The following is a 12,375-nucleotide window of genomic DNA, read 5'->3' on the forward strand; positions in this document are numbered from 1 at the left end:
AATCAATTATTTAGGAAGCTGCCTGCACATTTTTTAAGGCAGGTTCAAGCAAACTCTGTAGACCTCCAAGCCTTAGAAAGGTCAAAATGAAGGTGCAAGTATCAATTGAAACTTGAATCCAGAGGGAAGCATCAAGCACTGTGAGCAGCAGATGTGGAGGGATTTGGTTCTGGGGCAAAAGCTAATAACCACTAGGACTCAAAAAGGATTTGGTTCCAACTTTGTCCATGCATCTTCAGTATCTGAGCTTTAAATTAATAGGCAAACTGAGAAGAGACAAAAATCCCACTAATAATAATATGCCTTAATGTATTTTCCTCTTGTTTTCCAAATGTAGATCAAATTTTTGGCTCCCATTTGCACATGGTTTGTGAGCATGAGAAATCTACAGTCCCTAAGTTTGTAAGACTCTGCATAAATGCTGTTGAAAAAAGAGGTGAGTACTTTATTATTTAATACTTCTTTTTTCTCTAATAGCAATAAAAACTTTAACCTTGTAACTCTGCCTGGATTGCCAGGGTAGGCAGACATTACAATCTATTATATAGTTATGAATGGAACTATACCACATTCTGTGTGTCTTCATTTTCTTTATATGTTAAGACATTAATAGAACTCATTCATGCTGATTATTACCATTTTTTTTTTGACATGTTGTTGGTTTAGTCTTTCTCTGGGTAAGCAAATGCTGAACATTGATAAAATGTCAGTAACTTTCATTCTAAAGTCCCTGGTGAATGTAAGGCCAATACTTTTTCCTAAGTCTTGAATCATATTTAACCAAAACAAATGTTATTCTAGCATGACCATTTCTTTTTAATGAGTGTAGGGGTCTAATTTTTACAGTTATTTTAAAAGCCATAACATTGCAAAAATACTGAAATGAGTATCCATCCTCATTAAAAGTTTTGATTAACAAAAAGGATTTTCATAGTGTAAAAAAGATGCACTTAACACCGTTGCCTGCCTTCCTTTCTGCAGTCTATCCTCTCTCACTGAAGGTCATTTTCTTTGGAAGGTGCATGCGGTAGATGCAGAATCTTAAAATGTATTGTATAAAAATGTGAGGCTTCATCACCATCTGTTACAAGTTTACAACTTGTTCCAGGGATCTGGGGAAACATATATCTTGCAAAAGATAGAAAATTTATTTTCAGAATAAGGCTGGGTGAACCCATTGTCACTGCCATATACTGGAGTCTCAGAACAAGAGAATCCATGAAAAATAAAAAGATACTTAGTGTTACTCACTAAGGAAAAAGCTATTTTAATTCTGCCATTGTTACCTGGTTTTATAGTGAAAGGTGCAATAAAACTACCCTGGAGTTTCAAACTCGGGGAAATTCATGCTTTAATTATACAGCAAAGAGAGCACTGGGATATTATTATTCCCAGAATGATTGGCAGGAAGTCAGAGACTGAAACAAACTGGAGAACGTTCAGTAGGGGGAGATAGTAGCATTGGGTTTTTGTGGAGGAAGGCTGGAGGCTGGATAAAAAAAAGGGGAAAAATGTGTGAAGTGACTATTAATAGAGGAGGAATTGTGAGGTGAAATTCAGAACATGAAAAGGAAAGGCAGAGATTAGATTGCAAAAATGCCACTCCACACAGAACATGTCTAACAAACTGCTTGGATACAACCTCAGTACAAGTTCCCCCAAGAATGTGCTGGGTATTTCATAGATGTTTTGGAGTATGTGACCACTCCTCCAAGTAGAAGTGAGGCCAGAGGTCTCTGCACTGCTGAACTGTAATAGGAAAAGTCAGGGGACGTAATTAAATGTTTACTGTCTGTGTGATTATCAAAAAAATGTTCATGTTAGAAACTATTCCTTCAAAGGGGTTCATCCTTCTGAGTAGTGCAATATAGTTCTTGTGTTTCCTTCAAACTTATTGTGACTTAGAGAAGCTTACCCTTTTTGGTTAGCCTAATGTGTAAATAAAAGCTAATCACATGGCATGAGATAAAAATTTCATGTTATCATTATATTTATGAGTTTATATTTGATACGCAGTTTTTTTCTATTATCGTTTTCTTGGATTAAGACGCTCGCATTTACTCACATTCTATTTACTCAAAGCGTTGTTTTTACTAAGTTCTGGCATAAACTATCTCAGGACAGCAGTAATTTATGTGAAGCTAAGTCCAATGTTTATGCAAGCTTCTGATGACATTTTATGCCGGGGTTGGTATTAGGAAGCAGTATGTGGAGGTGCCAAGTCTCCCGGCATGGCTGAGACTCAACAGATCTGAAGCCCTCCTCTTAATGGCCAGATATGCCTCCAGCCAAGATACTCAACTGCAGAGTCATGGGAAATACTTATGTACCAATTATGGGAAAGGCACATTTAATGAAAACTGTATGTTTACTTTCATAGTCTTAGTAAGATGGCCTAGATACTCGGTACAGCTGGCATATTGGCTGTGGTAGATAAGCTTTCTTCTCCTATTTAGAGAATATATCATCCACATACTGTAACTGTACCAAAAGTGTTGCTTGTGTGCTCTGCTTAAAATAAAGGATTATTAGAAAAAAAAAACCTTAGGAGACCATCCCTAAATGTTACTTACAAAGCATCCATGCTCCCCTGAACATTGTGTTCTTAGCTATCAGCTCAGGGATTTAATTGTTCTTCACCTACTGGTTTTCTATTATTTTTTCTGATTTTTAAAGCATAATCACTGTGCACAGAAAGTCTAGCAGTGATCTGAATAAACCATATTAATTAGTACATTTTCCTGTGCAGACGAGGTTACACACAATAGCCAAATGTAGCAATATTCTCCCACAGATTAAAAATTTAGAGGTTGTCATTAACCATTGGCAAAACTTCCTGTTTAGTTACACTATTTTAAAATGAATACCAAAAGCATGTTTATGCTGATATATTCTGCTCTACCTTAGGTCAGAGTTTGGTCATTTCTCCCCTAGTTTGCTTTCTCACCATTTCAGAACAGGGGTGCTTTCTAAGATCTGAACAAAATAATCTCACACCATAATGCATATTTATCTATCCAACAAGGATTCACTTCTGAATGTGATAAAAATTGAATTAATTCCACTTTTTCAGCCTTTTTTCGTATTATTAGTTATTGAAGTAGAACTGTGAAGTAGAAGGTCTTTCTCCATTTTCTCAGCCATCTTGCAGAGCTGGTAGTGGAATTTAATAAAGAGAGGCAATAAAAATGTGCCCATTCTTGGAAACTTGCAAGGAAATTTTCACATTTAATTTTATTTTTTTAAGGAAGCTCAGTTTTCCTCTTAATTCTTCCTGTATTTATGAATTACTTATAATAATTGCAGACTTATTCATTCATAACTTTAGATGAACTTCTAGTCCTGATTTTTGAGCTATCCAGACTTTTGCCTCTGAAGTCAAAACTATCTTGGGGAAAGCATGTTGTATCCTTGGTACTTCATGCAATATCCAAAATGTCTGTGGTGTGACCTGGTGAGCATAAGAGAATAATTCTATACTATGCAGCAATCAAATTGAAGAAACACAGGGACTAGTCAAGGATCTCCAGCATTTCTTCTTTTCCTGTCTTCTCAGGGACTTCAGGGAAAAGTTTTTCATGGAACAGCACATTCTGTGGATTTTTTCTGTTTCTTCTTTTACTTTGCTATTCACAAACACCTTGGCTGGACCTCAGGCTTTTCTGGGGCTATCTGTCAACCTGCCCTTTTCAACCTGTATTCCTGTTTTTCAATCTGCTTCCTTCTTCTCTCTGGAAACTGTCTGGCAGGTAGCACCAGCCCTGAGCTGAGCAGAGCAGGGAGGAGAGCCTGGGACAATCCTCCCAGTGCACTGCAGCTCACACACTGCACACTTCTGCCAAGGGTGGGGCCCATTTTTGGTGTTTCTAGCCCAGATATCATTTCCAGTCATTTTTGGAGTCGCCTATTTATTTTGTTATCCACGACCCTTTAAAGTCCTGTCTTTTTTCTTTTTCTTTTTTTTTATTTTTTTTTTTTTATTATTTTTGTGTTTTCCTTTTTAAAAAATACGTGAAAGGCATGAGTAGAATGCATTTAAAAAAACCAAAAGTATCAGTCTGTGTTGTACCTCAACAACATGCCATCCAATACTTCTCATAGCAGTGTTTTATCGTGTGAAAACAGTCTGATACTAAACTCTTTTCCAGGGAAGATCATTTGTCTGTGTGTCTAATGACAGAGTAAATGAACACCCCGAGCAGTCCGTATCCTAAACCTACCCAGCGTATCCAATGTGGCTTGGGTTTTGTAAAGAAATACAGTCCTAATACTCCAGGGAAATATAATTTAACTTTCATCTCTCTTTTGAAACATCCTTCATTTTCTCCCTCCATTCCCAAATCCAAGTTAGAGTTCTCAAATCAGCCAAAATGACTTGAAAAATGACACTGCAGGCAGCAAAGCTGGTGATTACAGGTACAATTTCCATTCTAAGCTGGACATTGCAGATATTGTTTTCTGTTGCTTTTCTTGGAGCACAGGATGCACTGACAGGAATGATACACAAAATTACATATTTGATTCAATGCCTAAAAGCCACCCTGGGATCCATAACCTTGCTTAAAGATTTAAGAAAGACCTTTAGTCCACTTCTGAGAAGGTTCTTAGCTTAGAAAACTTTATCTTTCAACTTTACTTCTTAGCAGCTGTTATGTTTTTTTGCTGTCGTTTGTTTGACAGGATCCAGTTATAGGTTCCGATGTCTGTTTAAAGAAACAGGGAGGTTGTTGGCTTTAAAATTCCCTTACTGCTTGTGTGTTCAACATTTTCCCAGGCTTTTCTACATAGTTTGCCAAGTAAAGGGACTGACCTTTTGTAGCAAACACTTTTTCATTTCTAAATGCTCACTTTGATTTTTGTCCCATTTTATGCTCATTCCAAACTGTTTACAACCCACTAAAAATGACTGTGAATTATATGTTTGTGTAATGGATTCCTTTTGTGGTCGGAGTGGAATGTTTACTTTGAACAATTAGTTATCTTTGGGCAGATTATAGTGACCTGAAAAAAGAATGGCTAAAATTATTATAGTACCTTAACTATTTCCTTTTGTTATCTTCTCTGTGTGTCCAGTGTATTATTTACTGGGTTTCATTGCTCTGAAACCCAGGGAACAAATCATGTTAAATAAGAGCAGTGACAAAAACCCCTCTGAGTGTGGGGCTCTTGGCTTGGGGGGTGATTTGGGGTAGCACCAGTGAGACTTCAGAGGGTATCATTAACCACTTAAAGGCTGGATGTGCAATTTTAAGAAGGCATGGTTTTGAAAAAAATTTTAACTTCTTGCTCTCCAAGATTCAAATTTCTCACAGGCTCCAAAGTCTGACACCCCAAAGTGCCTAAAGCTGATACTCATTTTAGCTTTAATTAACTTAATGTCCATAACTTGTGCTTGATTATGCACAAGATCATTGCAGACATGCAGACACACAGTCTCATGCTTCAGAATATTCAGGGTTTAAGGAAGAAAATGCCTTTATGGGCAAAGATAAAGTACCTTATTGGATGTAGTAAAGAAATACAGTCATCCCAATGGAGAGAAATGAAGATAAAAACAGTATTTTAAACTACCTCACCTCCCAAATGCCATGCTGCCTTGTGACAGAAGGTTGTGTCCCTTTCATCAGTTTTATCAGTTAATCTAAAAGCTAAAGTGCAGCTAAAAGCACTTTAAAACCTATTTATAAAAAAAAAAATAAAAAGGAAAAAGAAAGTGATATTTCATTACCTTCTAAATCATATATCGCTTAAAAGGTAGTCAGTATTCTGGTAGAATGTTTACACAGAGGAGAGTTCACTTATCTCAAGGAGTTAAGCAAAGAGGAAATGAGTTTTAAAAAATATAAAGTATTGTGAATATATGTATGTTGCTGGGAAAAAAAATGAGTTTTTAAAAGTCTAATGCTATCTCATTTTCTAATGGAAGAAAACACTTCAGAAGGAATTTAAAAGGAAATGAAAAAAGATCCCAAACACCTCCTGAAGCTGAGGATTCCCATGCTGGGATCATTGGCTTTAGTATGTTGGAGGGAGTGGATTATAAGCCAGTGAGGATGGCAGAACACACAAAACTTGTGCAGCCAAGTAATGGATTCACAGCCTCTGTATGAAACCTCTAGAAATTTACAGAATTGTTTAGGTGGGAACAGCCCTCTAAGACCATTGAGTCTAACCCCAGAACTGCCATGGGCACCATTAAACCATGTCCCCAAGTGCCACATCTACACAGCTTTTCACTCACTCCAGGGATGGGGACTCCACCACCTATCTCCACCTCTGTATGTATTATAATTTTCATTACCAGGTTTGAATTTAACAGCATGCTCCTCAGGATTTATTTAGCTTAAGCAAAATTTTAAGTTTATTTGGCACTCAAAAATAGTTCATTCCCATCCCTGAGGACCTGAGGGAGGCAGTAGGAAAGTACAGGGTAGTTCTGCCAGGGTGTGCTCACCACCATCCATCTTGGGGCTCCCAGTAAATGCACAGTGTTCCTTCCCAGCACGGTTTGACCAAACCCATCAGCCAGTGGCATAAAGGATTTATTCTGGCAAGGCTTCCCTGAGAAGGGAAACCTCAGGAGACTGACCTATCCTGTGCCATTTTATATTTCTGTCTGAGTACAGGATTATTCTCCAACAGCACTTGGCCGCTGAACAACCACTGAAATGTATTCTGCATTTTTTCACTCTCATATCTTTCTATCCTCAGAGCAAGAAATTCTTCATGAATAACAGTTTGTTTCCTACAAGTTCATTCATTGATTTTCAGTACTTATTCTCCCCTGGAAATGTATTTTCCAAGCTCTTGTTTGATTCTCCCAGGCCTACACATGCTTCCTTGCTTACTCTGATATAATTTTACATTCTGTTTCCAGTGGCTTTAGGATTCAGTACCCTGAAAGTACAGAGATCATGTTGCTCCACCAAATGATCTGAGCTCCCAGTTCTGCTAATTTTGTACTGTTCATTCTTTCCCACTTTGGGATAATCTATTATGCTTGGATCCAGGCACGCACTAAAAGCTAATACTTCCATGAAGAATGTGCAATTTGTACTGTTTAGCTTGTGATGAGATTCCTGAAGTCTTTTATGATTCTATCTTGTTCCAAGGAGGGTTTTGCTCCCAACTTTTACATGCACTGAATGTAAAAGAAAAGAGAGAGGAAAAAAAAAAAAAGGGGGGGAAACAAAACAAACTGATAGGAAAAAAAATTGCACGCACACAAAAATATCCAGCAGTTCAGCAGATAAAGCTTTTTTTCCAGGGAATTCTAGTGTGCAGAAGAAATCTGTTTCTGAGGGCATTGAACTATGTTTACTTTAAAGTGGCCAATGAGCATAAACTCAAATGTAGAGATGAATGCAATATAAAACAACAAAGTTCTGAGAAAAGCCCTTGCAAAGTTTGTGATTTAAAATGTTTGGTGCTTTTCTTTTTTAAAAATTTATATTTTGTTTTGTTTTTTTAACAAACTCTTCTTTTGAGTAGAAATGAAGAGCGGTTGAATTTAGTGCAAACATATTGGCAAGCTTTCCTCAGCCATTTCTGTCTTCAGGCTCAGGCAATCCCACTATAGCCACCTTTCTTAGAATAAGAGCCAGTTAATAGTGTTGTGCAAGGTCCAAGTCAGAGTTGGCTCTGGAGGGTATTCACTCTGGGGCCTCTGTGTCTGCTAGAAAGCCACATTCTGAGTTAGAAAAAAATATCAAGAAGTGTCAACAGGAAACATCACGGAAGGGCATACAAGACAAATTAGAGAAAAGGAGACAACAGACAAAAAAAAAGAAAAAAAAAAAAAAGAAAAAAAGGGAATAAAAGCCTTGTAATGACAAGGCACAACAAAGAATAAATATATAATTATTTAAAAATTTGAAAGGAGAGACTCTGAGTTGGTTAGAAGAGGGGAAAAAGCCATAAAACAGGCAGGCATTTGAACCAGTTGTTGTCTTTGTCATAGTTACCTGATACCTGTTTCATTGATTAATCTGTTCCAGAGATATGTATCCATTTCTATGAAAAAAAAAAGGGGGGATTTGTATTTTAAGCCGTGCCAGTAACAACAAGCAGACACTCAGTGTGCACCAGAGTAACATTTACAATGCCTGGGCCAAATTCATGCCTTGTGTAATTTTATTGCTTTTACTGGAATTACACCAGAGATGAGTTTGGCCTTTTGCCTTTTTCTAGCATTGTATAATATATCTATTTGTGAACATGTAGAAGGAAACAGGGCATTTTGTCTTCCGAATTTTCCATAAAATCCTGTTCAATAGGCATAATAAATAAAACAAACCACTTAACCTACGAAATAAAAAAGAATCAAACAACGTTTTCTAGATATTAAAATAATGTTAATACACTTTGTAAATCAAGGAGTTGACACTTGTACACGCTGAAACAAAAAGTCCAGGGAAATTGAAAGCTGACTCTGTGTGTTTGTGTGTTACTTGCTCTGTGCCAAAGAGAGAATGAAGGTCCTGACTCACCCCCTGGTCAAAGGCAGATTCAGGGAAGCTCACACATAAGGGTATTCACCTCCCAGCCATGAGAAAGGTGAAAAGAGAGACACAAAACTCCTCTCTTTTCCCCTGAATAAGCTGAGGCTGTGAGGCACCATGCCCTGGTACAGCACACATGCCATCACAGACAAGGAGCTGGCAGGATTTCCACTGCAAACCCCGTTTAGTCAGACTTTGCAGTTCAGCCATTAATAGAACACTTTGGGCTAACACTTGAAAAAATGAATCTTGGCCTGGAAGGGATGTTCACTCACACACAAACACACACAAAAATAGAAGTTAAGTCCATTAAGTTCCTTTAAAAGGAAAAGAGGTGTAGTTTCAGATCCTTTCAATATCTCTCCGCTTAAATAGAAAGTTGCATTTTTTCAAATATTAGGAAAGCATAATTCCACAATGCAGACTTATCACTTTTCCTATGGGGGAAGAAAAAACAAAGCTACTACAACTACACTGTAATTTTTTCAAAAAAGTTTTACAGCAATAAAAGAAAACACACTAAAAAAGTTTTACTGTCCGTATGTCACACTATGGGGTCAGTTTAAAAAAAATCAGTCTTCTTTTTTTTCTGCCTGCAATTCCAGAGAGCAAATAACTGCAGTTGTATTTTATTACTTCAATTATTTGCTGTAGCAGCTTGTGTTACATCAATGTTTTAATCATATAATACCACAGTCTAATGGGATTGATACCTAAGTGAGAGGAATTGTACCAACAGAGAGCTTCATGAGGAAGGCAGAGGGCAAAGAAAGAAGACAGATGAAAAAGGAGACTTTATGTGAAGGCTTTCACTTATTTAAGAGAAGATTTCTTTAGCTTCTTTTGCTCCCCTGAAATTATGAAGCTGATACTGATAACAATCTACTAACAGAATTGTCCCTAAATTGGCTACTGCATGATAAGCCCCCAGGGAACAAACAAGTTTTTCAAAGATCTCTAGTTTTCTGTTGGCTCAGCAGATTGTTTCATTGTGATCAGGATCCACACAGATCATGGATCCAATTATATAGCAAACCAGCTTCTTTTGTCTTCACTCAAACAATGGTTTGGGAGGAAGGGCCTAGATGTAAATGAGAGCAAAATGTGAGCATTTTGTTTCATAATACAGCAGACCTCTTGGATCCTCCAGCTCTCTCCTTGTGGTTCCTTCATGCACCTTTTTTGTTGTCAGAGATGATGCTTTTCAAATAACTGAAATTTTTAGGAAAAAGATACTGCAATCAGAAGCTGCTTTCTATTGCTTATTCTATGTAGCTTATTTCTTCCTGCAATTCCTGCTTTTTTAATACAAACCTCTGTCCACTAAGACAGATGGAGACTTCTCTTGAGGGACCAGAATAGCTGTATTCTGTGGTCAATAGTTGTGCCTTACAGTACAAGGAAAAGGGTCAGGGTTTTGTTGTTTCAGGGCCTTAAGCTTTATGTCTTTGAAAAAAAAAATTAAAATACCTATATTTTCTTTCAAGATTTAAAAACAAAGGGCAGGAACTTATTTAATTCCCAATATTATGGGCCATTACAGGTGATGCTGTAATGCTCTTAAAATCATCACAGATGCCTCCAAACCAAGGGTAAGGTGACATCTCTGAAATGTCTTCACTGAGAAGATGAGAAAGTCCCCAACAGGCAGGAAGAGGTTGTTTCATGCCTCTTTTCTTCACTTCCCCAGGAAAATTCTCCCCAGTATTTCAAACCTTAAGCTTTGATTTGTCAGTCCTGAGCTGACAGGGTGTTGTGTTATAACACACCAAAGCAGCTGCCACCAAATGGTTTCACCGTGCCAGCAGTAACCACACAATGGTGTTAGAGGTACCACAGCTCTTTGTTTACTTAGAAATGAAATAATTTTGATGAGTGTATGGTATCAGTTAGCAAGTGTTGAGTTCCTCATGGTGATAGTGCTCATGTTGACTTAAATGGAAAATGGATCAGCTCAGAAACCTTTAATAAGAAAAGTTCCTTCATGTGCTTGTAGTGATGCCCTGTGGAGCCACGAGAACTAAAAATCTGTCAGCATACTTGGTAGAGACTTTGTTTCATGGTTCTCTAACTCATATGATTGAGATTAAAGTGAACAAAATCTTGGCACATAGCTTGGCAGGCGAGAAGCATTCCTGTGTTTGTGTGTGTGAGACAGAGGGACAAAGAGAGGGGGAAATTTAGCAGCCACTCATTCGGTGTTAAATTATCAGGTGCTACATATTTCTAATAAACCTTAGTGGAAAGATAAGATACATCCTCTGCTATTGAAAACTGCTTTCACTTAGACTGTAAACTTAGCTTTGAACAAGCTGAGCATCCTCTCTAACCACTGAAAACAAAACCATTCCAATTGTCCAGCCCAAACAAATTGCAAGCCAGACTTGAATCCAAACAGAGGTGGAAGGTTCTGGAAGGGTGCTATTTATGCAGGCAGATTTTCCTATTTTGACACTAAACCTGAGCAGCTACAAAACATTTTATTTAATGCCCTGATCTGTGACCTGCAGGACTGCCCTTAAGCAGTGGCTGCAAAGACACAGTATTTTAAAATACTTTTCAAACTCTCATGATATGGATGCCTGAAAAGTGTCTGAATTTGCACACTAGAAATGGTTCACAATGGTGTCTTTGATTATCTCTGTTTCAGTTGCATTTTTGTGTTCTGATATGCCATACATTAAAAACACAAAGGCCACAGCTTGCAGCAAGAGTTTCTAACAGAAACTCTGCAACTGCCTTGGATGTCTGTATAGTAAATGTCATTAATAATTACTGGAATTTTCACCAAAGAAGGAAATTAGATATGGAAAGCACTTTATGCCAACTTCATCTTTCCAAGCCTTCAGAAATTCCAGAGGGCCTATGTGAACCCTAGTAAAAGGGATGAGATTGGATTTCTACCTTCCTTACATCATTCCATGCCACAGTCAGCATTAAGACACAAAGACAACGATTCAAAGCAAATTTCTTCCTGTAGCTTTAAATTATAAAATAATTATCTTCCATGAAAATATCAAATGATATTCATATTTATGCATTTACTTCACCCAAAGTCAGCTAACAGATATCCAGTGTATTTTATTGCCAGCAAATAGGGTTTTTTTCTTATCAAAGTCAGTATTTTTATGTATTTCTTGCATGTCTCAGCTATGTTTTAGTTATACAATTTGTATTTCATTGAGGTTTTTTTATTTGCATGTTTCAAAGCAAAAAGCAATTTGTTCCTTTTCAGACTATACTTAAAAACACCTTTTTTGAGGAGTCCCTGAGTAATTCATACAAAAGTTTTGTGCTATTTTAGTGTACTCTGTCCTTGAATGCGTGTCAAACCATAGCATGAAAACTATGGAGCTGCTTCTGCCAAAGTCATGAAGGATGCACCAGTCTCTCAAGTTTTGGTACTTATCAATCTTTGTAATCCAATTCAGGAGTGTTAGGGTTTCTGCAGGCACCTTGACTATGTCTTTTGCTGAGTGTTGCTTTGGTGTTCAAATTTTTCCTAAATTAAATGGAGGGGAAAAAAAGTTTTTAGGTTACTTGAACTTGTTTGGGGACAGAAAAGGCAGCAGAAATGGCAGGAAAATAATCTATATATGTATATATATAGATTATATATATATATATGTATATATGTAGCTGAAGAGTCCTGCAGCTAAGATGGCAAACTAAAGTGGAAAAATATGTAAGCACAATAGGTTTGTGTCATATTAAAATTAATGTCTCTGTTGTTCTCCATCACTGCTTAATGCCACTGTTTCATAACACTAAATATGAATTTCACAAAAACAAGAAAATTTTACTCACTTCTTAGACTAGAGATTTATCACACTAAAAAAGGTGGTTGGGCATTCAGTGGAATTTCATGGTTTTC

General features: G+C 37.2%; 1 protein-coding gene across 3 annotated transcripts in view; it reads left to right on the forward strand.

Moving 5' to 3' along the window:
• The window catches only part of ARHGAP15 (Rho GTPase activating protein 15), a 321,355-nt gene that overhangs the window by 194,139 nt on the left and 114,841 nt on the right, over positions 1-12,375 (forward strand). For all 3 annotated transcript variants that reach the window (XM_079311046.1, XM_079311047.1, XM_079311045.1), the window contains one exon: positions 338-436. In XM_079311046.1, coding sequence (XP_079167172.1) covers positions 338-436 — 99 coding nt within the window. The remainder of the gene's footprint in view (positions 1-337; positions 437-12,375) is intronic.

The sequence above is a fragment of the Erithacus rubecula genome (genome assembly GCF_903797595.1).
Source record: "Erithacus rubecula genome assembly, chromosome: 8".
Taxonomy (NCBI): domain Eukaryota; kingdom Metazoa; phylum Chordata; class Aves; order Passeriformes; family Muscicapidae; genus Erithacus; species Erithacus rubecula.